This window comes from Terrapene carolina, unplaced genomic scaffold (genome assembly GCF_002925995.2).
Source record: "Terrapene carolina triunguis isolate 2854851 unplaced genomic scaffold, T_m_triunguis-2.0 Scaffold131, whole genome shotgun sequence".
In the NCBI taxonomy this organism is placed as follows: Eukaryota; Metazoa; Chordata; order Testudines; family Emydidae; genus Terrapene; species Terrapene triunguis.
This window is the reverse complement of record NW_020664482.1, coordinates 18,273,887-18,286,994: the sequence shown is the minus strand read 5'-3', so window position 1 is coordinate 18,286,994 and position 13,108 is coordinate 18,273,887. Positions and strand designations below refer to the sequence as shown.

General features: G+C 43.8%; 1 protein-coding gene across 4 annotated transcripts in view; it reads left to right on the top strand.

Moving 5' to 3' along the window:
* The first annotated feature begins 9,986 nt into the window (after window positions 1-9,986).
* The window catches only part of DCX (doublecortin), a 101,885-nt gene continuing 98,763 nt past the window's right edge, over window positions 9,987-13,108 (top strand). For 2 of the 4 annotated variants that reach the window (XM_024217413.2, XM_024217412.3), the window contains exons 1-2: window positions 9,988-10,201; window positions 11,760-12,150. In XM_024217413.2, coding sequence (XP_024073181.2) covers window positions 11,787-12,150 — 364 coding nt within the window. In that variant the 5' untranslated portion in view covers window positions 9,988-10,201; window positions 11,760-11,786. Of the gene's footprint in view, window positions 10,202-11,759; window positions 12,151-13,108 lie in introns of all 4 variants that reach the window. The other 2 variants (XM_024217411.2, XM_024217414.3) reach the window with 2 other exon arrangements.

The following is a 13,108-nucleotide window of genomic DNA, read 5'->3' as shown; positions in this document are numbered from 1 at the left end:
CCCTAAGAAAAAGAGGGGAAAGCCTAAAAGAAATCTTTTTAAAAGGTGCTTTTCTCCTCCATGAAGAGGAGTGAGAAGAGGTGTCCTTGTCCTCAGCCTCCTGCTGTATGAATCTGGTTTGGACACTAGGGAGGGGATGGCTACTAAGGATGCAGACAATCCCTCTCCTGCATGCAAATCTCAAGTCCCAACCATGCTCCTATTCGTTTATTCCTGATACATTAGTTCATGATATTTATTTGGAAGCAACAAACAAACACATCTATTTCCAGCATTTTGTTGGTTCAGCAAAGTTTTTGCAGAATGGAAACCAGGTGCCTTTGGAGCCAGTTTAATGCAGGGTTTGGCTCTTGCAGAACTAGTCTGGTTTCTGGACAAAGGCAATCCTGCTTATTGTTTATACCAGTGAATGGCTGAGCAAGGATGTCTCTCTGGCTTTGTGGTTCTGGTATTGTTTAGCATTTATTCTCTCTGCAATTTGCTTCCAAGACTTTATTTTTGTAGATGGAGAGATTGCAGATGGGCAAACTGCGAATGCCAATTCATCGTTAAACATCCCCGGTCTGTAAAAATACACGTGTGTTTTAATTTGCATGAGATATTTTGAGTAGCTAAGGGGTGAAATTCACGAAAAGGAGAGAGATTTTTTTCCTTTTAAATTGAATGACTAAATAGTATTTGTATATACTATATTTATCTACCTTTGAATTTTAATGCTGAGATTGAGTGATACTTACCACTTCCCTCTTATTCACAGATAAGTGATGTGTGAGGAGATAATAGAACAATGGGATGCAGAATCGCTGCTTTTCTACAGTCCTGATACAGAAATCCAGGCACTAGCACAATTCATTGTAAAGTTCAAGGGCAAATAAAGAATAAAATAAAGTCCTTTCCATATGGTAAAATGTGCAGACAAAAGCCCTATTTCCAGCTCCCCACGTCCGGTCTTTGCTTGCTTACAGAATGCAAAAGGCTTTTCGATCAGCCTCGATTTCTCAGCTGTTACTGCTGGTAAAAGGAGGTGGCCAAGCTGAATTACAATTATTCTTACTCTGTAGCTGACAGCCCAGTGCCTCTGCACAACAGCTGAGCTCAGCCAGAATCTGCACTTCAACTACTGATTACTCATCTCCTGCCAACAGACCGGATTCCTCAGGGCCTTACTGCTGTCCTGGGAGTTTCTGGCACCCATATTCTCAGTCTAGAGGCCAGAGGATATGTGTTGGCTGAGAATCACAGGTCAGGGCGTGGTCAGACTTCATTGCAAGTGGTGTTCTTAATAAAGAGTGTGCATTCGATCATATATATGATTACCCAGTATTATTACTAATAAAAGACCTGGGCCTGAGATTAAACATCATACATATGCAGTGTGTGTGAGAGAGAGACAGAAATAAACACACACATCTATAGTATGTATCTGGGGAGTATATTTAGTAGACTAGACTACAGTGGCTATGTGATGTATTGGAATGAGCACTGAAACCAATAGTGCCCAAGTTCTGATCCCTGCCCTGCTACTGACTTTCTATGTAGCCTTAAAGAAGTGTTTAAATCTCCCTAGATCTCAGTTTCCCCATCTGTAAAATAAGCTGATGATAATACTCGCCTACCTCACAAGGATGCTGTAAGGCTTAAATAATTAATGGGTAAGGCCCTACTTGAAATGCGGGATGATTGTCAAAAAATTGCGGCTGAGCCGCGGAGAAGCCATGGAAAATTGCAGAAAAGTAGTAATGGACCTTGTTATTTGTGGTACTAAAGTCCATTATTACTTTTCCGTTATTTCCCGTTGTCAGCCGCCTGGGGCTGAGAGCAGGAACACAGGGTTGACAGTGGGATGTGGCCTGGGGCTGAGAGCAGGGGCTCAAGGCTGACAGCAGCTGCCCTGGGGTGACAGTGTGGGCTCCTGCTCCCAGCCCCACGGAGGCCGGTGCTCCCGCTCTCAGCCCTGTGGGGCTCACTGTGGGGCTCCCACTGTCAAAACTGCAGAGAAGCCTAATATTGTGGAATCCACAATTTCTGCAATATCACAAGCTAAGTAGGGCTTTATTAATGGGCCATAGTCAAAGATGAATCTGAGTTAGGCTAGGAGGAGTCTAAGACAGTGTAAGTGACCCCTTCTTCCTGCCCCCAATGTGTGTATTACACCTACAGTACTTACATGCCCTTAGATTTACAGTATATATTTACTCACACCAATTTACTAACATGTAATCCAGGGGTCGGCAACGTTCGGCACGCAGCTCGCCAGGGTAAGCACCGTGGCGGGCTGGGCCAGTTTTATTTACCTGCTGACGCGGCAGATTCGGCCGATCGCGGCCCCCATTGGCCCGGGACGGCGAACCACGGCCAGTGGGAGCCGCGATCGGCCAAACCTGCCACGTCAGCAGGTAAATAAAACTGGCCCGGCCCGCCACGGTGCTTACCCTGGCGAGCTGCGTGCCAAACGTTGCCGACCCCTGATGTAATCTATAAGTCCCTTACACCTCACTTCTGAATTTGTCATGCTGAGTCTAAGCTGGTGTAACTCACAGGCCAAGGGGCCAGAAGAGTGGAGTGTATCAAGGAAACAACTAACATGAGAACAGGGAAAGAATATTTAAGTTAAATATCTTACTGTAAGTTACACCTTCTCCCAGCTGGCCAAACTTATGAGTGCAATTGTATGATGGGGTTGCTTGTGATGGTAGGGGGCATGGCTCAATAGCCTGGGAGCTCACCCCCAGTGGGTGTCTTATGTTCTTAAAAGCTCAGGCTTTGGGATTTCAGCTGGCCACCAGCAGGGGTCAGGAAGGGATTCTTTTCCCCTAACGTATTCTGGTAGTTGTTTTTTGCTTCGTTTTGGTTTGTAAATCTCCTTCCTCTGATGTGTCAGGAATGGCTGTGGCTGGAGATGTGACTCCGGATGGAGAAGGCCCGGGCTCTGATGTGACACCGAGCATTCTCTCTCTCAGGTGCTTGGCTGGATAGTTCTTGCTCATGTGCTCAGGGTCCAACTGATCGCCATTTGTGGGGTTGGGAAGGGATTTTCCTCAGGTCAGATTGGCAGTGATTTTGGGGTTTTCTCACCTTCCTCTGCCAGCTTGTGGGTGTGGGTCACTTGCCTGGATTATCTGGTATCTCCTTTAACTATTTCCCTGGCTCCATGGGGGCCTCAAGTACTGGTGCACCTTGGTCCCTCCTATTCTCTTCCTGTGGCTCCGATCGAGTCTCCTGTGGGCTGTAATACTTTGGTCTAATTTTGGTTGTTGGATGTAGTGTGCAGGTGATGGTGGTGGTCTGTGATATACAGGAACTCGGACTAGATGATCTGGCGGTCCCTTCTGCCCTTAAACTCTGACTCTTTGACATGTAAATTACACCACTCATTCACACATCAGTAAGTGAGTGGCTCATAGATTCATTGACTTTAAGACCAGAAAGGACCAGTGTGATCATCTAGTCTGACCTCCTGCACCTTGCAGGTCACAGAACCTCACCCACCCTGTATTAGGCCCCTAACTGTTGGCTGAATTACTGAAGTCCTCAAATCATGATTTAAAGACTTCAAGTTACAGAGAATTCACCATTTACTCTAGTTCAAATCAGCAAGTGACCTATGCCCCATGCTGCAGGGGGAGTCAAACCGTCCCCGAGATCTTTCATTCTGACCGGGGGGAAATTCCTCCCTGACCCCAACTACGGTGATTAGTTGGACCCTGAGCATGTAAGCAAGACCCACCAGCCAGACACCTGTGAAAGAAGTCTCCGTAGTAACTCAGAGCCCTCCCCCTCTAATAGCTCATCTCCAGCCATTGGAGATATTTGCTAATAGCAGTTGTGGATCAGCCACTGTAGGCAATCTCATCATACCATCCTCTCCATAAATTTATCAAGCTCAGGCTTACAAGTTAGGTTTTTTGCTCCCACTACTCCCCTTGGAAGGCTGTTCCCTGTTTCTAACTCCTCTGATGGTTAGAAATCTTTGTCTAATTTCAAGCCTAATCTTATTGATGGCCAGTTTATATCCATTTGTTCTTGTGCCAACATTGGCCCTTAACTTAAATAACTCCTCTCCCTCCCTGGTGATTATCTCTCTGATATATTTATGGAGCACAATCATATCTCCCCTCAGCCTTCTTTGGCTAGGCTAGATAAGCCAAGCTCCTTAAGTCTCCTCTCATAAGGTAGGTTCTCCATTCCGCTGATCATCCTAGTAGCCCTTAGGGAATCTAGTAAGAATCAAATTTTACACCACCATACACATCACTTCTGGACCTGACCCATATTTGTAAAGGATTTTATAAGTGTTTATAACAGGGTGACACATTTTTGGCGCCTGTGTAAGGATGCAGGGTTCTTTTATCGAGTCAACCTGATGTCAGGAGTTTGAACCCTGCAAAGAAATGCAAAAGTGTTCTTAGTCTAAGATTATGTCAGGTGGGTCTAGTTTTATCTAGAAATAAGCCAGAGAAGGCATCATTTTCAGAGTTGGAATTAACACTCAAGCTGCTGGCTCCCAGTTCTGAGATCTGCCCACTTAGTCACACATCCTCCTCTCTTGGTTGGTGATAGGGAGGCTGGGCTTGTGGTTAAGGCACCGGAGTGGGACTGAGGAGATCTAAGTGTAGTTTCTGGCTGTGTGACCTTGATCAAATCACTTAATCTCAATTCCCCATAATGTGAATTTTCCTTCCTTACTCCCATACTTGTCTGTCTTGTGTATGTAGATTATAAGCACTTTGGGGCAGGGACCTTTTCCTTACTATATGTTTGAACAGAGCCTAGCACAATGGATCCTCGATCTCGGTGCTAATGTAATACCACTACTATGAATACTAATAAAGGACATGAGCCTGAACCTAAAAATTCAGAACAGAAGCCAGATTTGGAAGACCCTCAAAGTACAGGAGGGCTTAGATTGAAGGTTTTGGTTCAAGCCCATCTCTACTGCTGACATATAGAAACTGTGATAGAAGCGCGCCATGCACCAATGGTTAAAGTCATAGACTATATGCTGGCATGCTGTAACATACCATTATTTGTCTGGAGTAGTAAAAGGGGCCTTTTGGTTTTGTTGCAGTTTTAGCAATGAGCTGGATAAACTGAAGGACATGCCAATATATCATTTTCATTTGAAAGCGCTTGATTTCTGTCCTGTAGAAGATATCTGCCTGGAATATTTAATGTGACTGATACAGCAACCTTTGTTGGACTCTTTCTGTGATTACATGGATATAAGGATGTGTATTTACTGGAGACATATCTCTTGTAACAATAAATGCATTTCTGTATTAGCCTATTGTCATGATCTCTTAGCTATAAGAAAGATTGTTCAGGCCTCTTCATACAGAATGCATTACCAGTGTTACAAAATGGTGACTGATGGTACTTAGCTGGGGAAGCATCTTGCATTTCCAACCTGACTGTGACATGATCCCTTCTGATGGCTTTGATGGGATTTTCCTTTCCTATATTTAATATTTCTTCAGGAAAGAATCCTTTAAATCCATCTTACATTCGGCAGGAGTTTTGTGAGCATCTGGGAATCATGTAATCAGTTGGTAATTTCAAATTATGCTGTACTTTAGGAGAGGCTTTTCTATTCATGGAGCTCAAAGCGCTTTCTAAACACTGCATAATACAGTCAATAGGCAACGTCATCGGAGGAACACCTTACTATCCTGGAAAGTGGATGTTCTGGAAACCCATCCAGTATGACCTGGAGTGATCACATGCAGGTGGGTCAGCTAAAAACATACTGACAATGTCTGCAGGGTGATGTCTGCAGTGATTTGCATAGGATTCGGCAAGCTTTGCAAATCCACCTTTCAGGATTTTGAAGTGAAATGCCGTGTTATTAGCTACCACTAAATTGCCATGGAACTTTGCTTGTGTAACCCAGCTGCGGAGTGTGGCACCATTCAGGACCTGGTGCAAGATCTATCCATTCAATGTTTTTTTTCACCCTGCAGGGAACTTGTTTTCAGCTGAGAGAGCGGAGAAGGATTTGTTAGTTGCAGGGGATTTGTGTCTCCAATAGGGGCAAGGGCCAGTGCACAGTCTAGCATGAGAGGCATTCTTCTTGTTGGTTGACATTGTTTATTTTAATGCTTCACTCGCAATTGGCTATGATGGGGGTGATGATCCTGCTTTTAACCAATCACTATGGGCTATATTGTCTCCTGTGTGGGTTAATCCTGTGAATCATCGAATCATAGAATATCAGGGTTGAAAGAGATCTCAGGAGGTCATCTAGTCCTCAAAGCAAGACCAATACCAACTGAAGGTGAAGGTGACTGGAAACAAAATGAATTTGTGCTCACAGTGTTCTTTCTATTATTTTATCACAGGACAGTGAGGTTTACCTCCTTTCCCCCAGCCTCTGTGGGAATTTAGCATATGGATACCATGATCATCCCTCAAGACACAAGTAGATCTCTGGGGAGTTGCCAAAGGTCAAGACCATTCGTACAGAAGCTTTATGTCTCTGAATTTCCTCCAAGTCATACCTGGCTCTCCCCAGCCTCCATGGTATAATGATTCCAGTTGAGCTGAGCTGTCGTGGCTTCTCCTACTTGATGCTGCCCCATCAAAATATGCAAGAGGAGGTACCCTAGGTTAATGGTGACCCACACGCCAAAGCGTTTTCCTACCCTCTGTTTGTCCCAACCCACTGATCTCAAAGCTTGAACAGACTCCACCGAGGAGACTTTGCTGGGGTTGGAGGAGGGGTGAAGCAATGCTGTGGAGACATCCCTCCCAGGCAGGTAGAAAGCCTTGTCTCTATAACACCAATGTTTAAAAGACATTAAGGAGGGTACAGTCCCTATAAAAATAAATCTCAAATGCTATGTTGTGAAAGACTGTCAATTCCAAATCAGTTATTAGCTCAGTGGATTGGGTGCAGAACAACTTAACTCTCTGTAGCTCTCATAAGAATAGTTCCTTCAGGTGCAAGCTATTCCTTTGAAGAACCCTGTCAATGGTTCTTGCTATAGGACCAAGACTTTCAAAAGTGACTAGTGCCCAACTAGAGACACATTAGAGCCTTTATTCTCATAAACAGCTTAATCCCCACCCTTGGAAAACCACAGGGCTCCAAAACAAAAAAGGCAACCAAAATCACTAGTTACTTATGAAAGACTTGGCCTAGGTGTTTGAAAGCTTTGAAAGAAGAGCTTAAGGATGAAATTTTCAAAGAAGGAACAGGGATTTAAAAATAAATTTGATGGAAGATGTATCAAAGCACTGTGGATTGCTTTGAAAATATCAACCCAAGGCTTCCTCCTAAAGCAAATTAGCAGTGAAAGTTTTAATTGCACTATCAAAAGTTTGTCTAGAATCCTCATCCAGAGCAGACAGACCTCAGATAATTGTCAGTTTAAATCAGATGCTGATTGTAAAATGCATCATGCTTGGAGGAAGTTCTTTGACATAGCGAGGATGTGAGGGTTGAGGTGCGCTGGCAGAGCTGAGCAGGGACCTTGGATTGGAATAGCTGGTAGGGTTGTTGTAAATGAGGGAGTTTAGATGCACTGTATTGATCTACTGGGTTTACGTGCCTATGGGGGAAGCTTGCACAGCAGCAAATCACAATATGCTTCCCACCTGCTGATCTTTCCCTCACTTTCAAAAGCATCACAATCACCCCAACATGCAATAAAGAACTTCACTAGGGACAAAAGCAGCATCTTTAGCCAGATTTAATTACACAGCAGAAAGATCCAATGTTTGCTGCTTTGGGTAAAGATAATTCACCTAATTTAGAATAGGAAATTTAATCTGGGGAGCTAAATTTAACCTTCCTTTTTATCTAAATGAATTTATTGATAGGAAGAAAGCAGATGTATTCCCAGTTTCTCAATCACTTACTCTGTCTAAAGTGATTTAGCTGATGGAGCCACAGGGCTTGATTCTCTTCTAACATAAGCTGGTATTAATCAGTAGTAATGCCATCAAGGCCAATGGAATTGTACCAGTGTGCAACCACTATAAGCAAAATCCAAATCAGGTCCACAGACACATCAAGGTATTCCTAGAAATGGCTGTCATTCATATGCCATAGTTTGGTTACTCAGTGATGTCTCTGAGGCCAGATCCTGATCTCAATTGCACTGGAGTAAATCCAGTATAATTCCATTGAGATCAGCGAGTTTACTCTTGATGTCAACGTAACTGACGCCTGTTCTCACTAATCACGATTACTTTTTTTGAGTTAATCATGTGAGTTAACTGCGATTAATTGACAGCCCTAGTGATTTCATATGTGCAGAAAGCTATGATCCAATGAAGCTATTCTAGACCCTGTCCCCTCCCTCAGAATTGTCCACATATAGCCTCATTTAAATCAATTAAAACTGGTCCCTGCAGTGTGCTATAGTTGTAAGAGGCATAGGGAATGACAAATGACCACCACATTCATATTAGGGAATAACTTTTTGTCATTGGGTACAGTAATGTAGTTTACAGAAGTTATAGCAAAACAAACAAGCAAACCTTTTAGGCCATTTGTCTTAGCGCTGCCTGTTCCCACTCTGGGCAGATGCAACTGGAAAAAAATATTGACCAAAGAGTCTTTATCTGTGTCCAGTTTGTTTTGTCTATAAAATTAGTTTTTATGATACCAGTGGGATGTGTGACTGGAGATAGAAGCCAGGATTTATCCCCAGAACCGGTACCCCGCAGGTAGTTCTACCTTTATTTGGAGAGACCTCCTCTAGGGGGTGAGAAGATTGTTTTATTTCCAGGGCCTAGGACATGCTGAGACTGCCACCAGTGAGGGTGTGAACGATCATGTTGGTTTTGTGGTGTAGACACCTGACAGGGATCACCAAGTCTTTACTCAGCGCAGCCAGTGGATTGTAATGGCTCTTGGTTATTTTGGCCTCAAATGACAGAAATCGAAAGTGTTCGGCTGTTGTGAAGTTTCTGATGCATTGGAATAAAAAAAATGTTTTGGATTTACCCAGAACCACATCTGTTGGGCTGATTTGGATCAAATGACTCGACTCTGTAACCTTCTGTAATTTAAGGGAATTTGGACTCATATTCTGGATTTGGCCAGATATTAACAAGCCAACGATGTTGGTTAGGATACAGGAAATACAGCTCACCAGTCAAAATGCTTGCAAGGTAACTTTTATTTAGTTTAAGGTTAATCAGATCAACTATCAGCAAAACCTCAGATCCTACTTGGAGATATGATTCAATGAAACAGAGACACTAGGGTGAGATTTCTAAAAATTGCTCTGGAAATACAAATTATAATTTTACGCCCAGCTACCTAATTTTTAACTATTCACTTAGATTATCCATGAGAGCTGCCACATGGCTCAGATCAGTGGTTCATGTAGTCCAGTATCCCATCTCTCAGAGTGGCCGGTACCAGATGAGATGGTTTAGCAAAAGGTGCAAGAACCCCCACAGTGAAGAGTTATGGAAAAGTTTACTTACAGAGACGTTCCCTGCTTACTCCTGTTAGTTAGTGGTCAGCTTATGCTAGATACTCAACTTGAAGGTTTATATCCTGTATACACATAAAAAATAGCTTAGTCGTGGAAGTTCTGTAACACAGAAAAATTATATGGGGCAAAAAAAGATGCAGATCCATTGAGCACAATTCTCTTTTCACTTACACTGGTGTAAATCAGGATGAGCTAGTGTAAAAACATCAGAGAAGAATCAGGCTTCTCTACCTATTGTCAACTCTGGCTTTCTTTTCCTCACTTTTTTGACACAAAAGTCAAAATTGGTTGCACATTGTAGGATTGCAGCCATTACCCCACTGCAACTGAAACCCTATAAGGCTGCTGCATAAGCCTAACTGCATTTTTTTTTCAAATTGGGGCTAGATGATTAGTGCTTTCCAGATGATGAGATCATATGAAGTCAATGGGAGCTTTGCCTAAAAAAGCAGAGGGCAATGACGTCAACATTTGTCCCATTAGCTCCCCCCCCCCCATTAATGTAACCAGAACTGGAATGAATCTATTCTTTTTGTTTAAAATACAGATTAAACTTTAAACTAATAATTGATCATCAGGGTGAAAAACACTGAGGCAAAGTTACCATTAAAGGGGTGAACAAGGCACTAGGACCTAGGAGAAGTCTCATCCACCCTGGCAGGAATTTCTTGCTTGGAGCTCAGACAACAAAGGCAGAGTGAGACTGGTTTTCTTTCTCTCAGCATCTCCACCCTACGAGCTGAAAACCGGTGAGTAGCGCTTTAGAGTGATTTCCATGCAGAAAGTAACAGATGTCACATACAAAGGGAAAAGAGAAACCTCTTTCTTTTTGTACATTACAGCATCTGCAGTTTCCAAAAAAACCTTAAAACCTCTGATTCATGTTTAAAGTTGCTTGCATATTTCATTGTTTTATGCATGACATTAAAATACATATCTCACAATTTGCACTGCTGAAAAAATATGTGCAACTCGCTGTTTATGTAAAAACTGCCTGCATAACCCACTACTGCTTTGCTACATGTCAGAGACAATAATGAGATCTTACACAGGTCATGGTGACATTGTAAAATACTGAAAAAGGGACTGGCTTCAGAAAATCTGATGGGGGGGGGGAATGATAGCAACAGCTTTTCCTAGGGTTTGTACCTGATTGCTGAGCCATCGGATTTTAATCCCATTTCTGTTTTGTATGAACACACTGCTACCATATGTGAGTTGCATATTAATAGTTTTGCCCAGAGTGACAGCTTTGCAAGGTTTCCCATTTTATAGGGTTGGGGGTGTTCTTTTGGTACTGAGTTCAGTTTAAAGAGAACACAAAAATCACTGATCATTGGATTTGATCTCCAACTCAGTGCAATCTCTGTATTTTGCACATAAAACTGCCTCTCTCTTTCCCTCTGTAATACATTACAGATCAGAACAATGAAAGGTGTGCTTGCAGTGGCGTGATGTGGATACTTTGACAGGGACAATTTCCACAATTAAATCACTTCCTTAAGGGTAGGGGGAATAAAACAACAAACAAAAAGACCCAATTTTTTTTTCTTCCTATTACCAGAAACAAACCCAGGAAGGACTGGTGAATTGACAATTGTTTATCGAACCCTCATTTCAATGAAAAAAATTTCAGTCATTTCTTCTTGGAAATGTAGGATGGTGTCAGAAATTGATTGATGAGCTGGGAGGGGGCTGCTCGGTGGGGGGAGTTTAGTATCTGGTTGCTAGTCCTTATTGAACAGACTGTCACAAAGAAACTGGCTACTCCCATGTGCCTGTTCTTTCGTAAATACCAGTTTGTTCCCATTTCAAACATTCAGACACTCTTGTTCCTTCTGCAAATCTACAGATTGAAACCTAACTCTTGGGATCTGTTTGTTCTCTGCTGCCAGGGAAAGTCTCCCAAGGCGCAGGAGGTTTAATTAATTGCCAGCCTTTGTTGTTTGGGTGGGATTTTTGGTTTTTGTTAGTAATTTTCATGTATCTCTTCAGCCCAAGGTCTCAATTCACTACACTTCAAAACTGCACGGAACTTAAATGTGCTAAAACCAGGCTGCTATTTAAAAATACATTTCCCTCCCCGCAATGGGTGGGTCATTTCCAAAAATGCCCCTACCTCCTCCAGCCCCAGAACTGTTATGAAGCTAGATCAGGGCAGGACATGGGTCACTTTGAAAATAAACTGCTTCTGTTCATTCAAAGAAAAGCCAAGGTCTTGTGGGTATGTAATTTCTGTCTGGATTTGGGGCCTGATCAGTCTAATATCTCATATGCATTCCTTCCTCCCCATTCCCCTCCACTCAGCTTCAGATCTTTAGGGTTCACCAAACTATGGAACTTGATTTTGGACACTTTGACGAAAGAGATAAGACGTCCAGAAACATGCGAGGCTCACGTATGAATGGATTGCCCAGCCCCACTCACAGTGCTCACTGTAGCTTCTACCGAACCAGGACCTTACAGGCACTGAGTAATGAGAAGAAAGCAAAGAAGGTGCGTTTCTATCGCAATGGGGACCGCTACTTCAAGGGGATTGTGTATGCCGTGTCCTCCGACCGCTTCCGAAGCTTTGATGCTTTGCTGGCTGACCTGACCCGTTCTCTGTCTGATAACATTAACCTGCCTCAGGGAGTTCGCTACATCTACACCATCGATGGGACCAGAAAGATTGGGAGCATGGATGAACTGGAAGAAGGTAATTAGCATGATATGCTGATCGCTTTATGGTGCAGTGAGGAGGGGCTGGGGGAGGGGAAATTAATCTGCACCATTCAGATGTGACTCTAAGGTCACATTTCTTTAGCGTTCAATAGATGATACTGTAATGTCAGCTGTATTGTGTATCTATTGAATGCCTACCCAGAGCTTCGGGGAGGTGACTGTAGGAAGTTTTATTGCTCTAGAAAAATAAAATAAAAAATACAAATACAAAGATGAGGCAATTGGACAGAAAACATGTTCGTGTCTGTCTGAAGGGGGTGTACCTGCCTGCCTGCTTGAGAGGTGTGGAGGAGTCTGTGGAGGGTATATGGTTCAGTAAATATGTGTGTAGGGATAGGCATGTCTGTAGGGGTGTGTCTGCGTGGGGGGAGCTGGGTCTGTAGGGGCATATCTGTGCATTGGGGGGACGTGCGCCGTGTGTGTGCGGTGGGGAGATGTGCGCCGTGTGTTTATAGGGGCGTGTCTCTGCATTGAGGGAGATGTGTGCAGTGTGTCTGTGCAGTGCCGACATGTGAGCTGTGTGTCTATGTGTTGGGGAGGCATGTCTGCAAAGTGTCTGTAGGGGCTTGTGGGTGCAGTGGGGGGATATGCGCAGTGTGTCTGTGCACTAGGGCAGTGTGTGCACTGTCCAGAGGGCTTGTCTGCACATTGGAGGGAGGTGTGTGTGCAGTGTGTCTGTGCAGTGGCGACATGTGAGCAATGTGTCTGTAGGGGCGTGTCTGTGTGTTAGGGGGATGTGCACAGTGTCTGTAGGGGCCTGTCTGCGCGGTGGGGGGATGTGCGCAGTGTCTGTAGGGGCGCGTCTGTGTGTTGGGGGGGATGTGCGCAGTGTCTGTAGGGGCGTGTCTGTGCTTTGGGGGGATGTGCGCAGTGTCTGTAGGGATGTGTCTGTGCTTTGGGGGGATGTGCGAAGTGTCTACAGATGTGTGTCT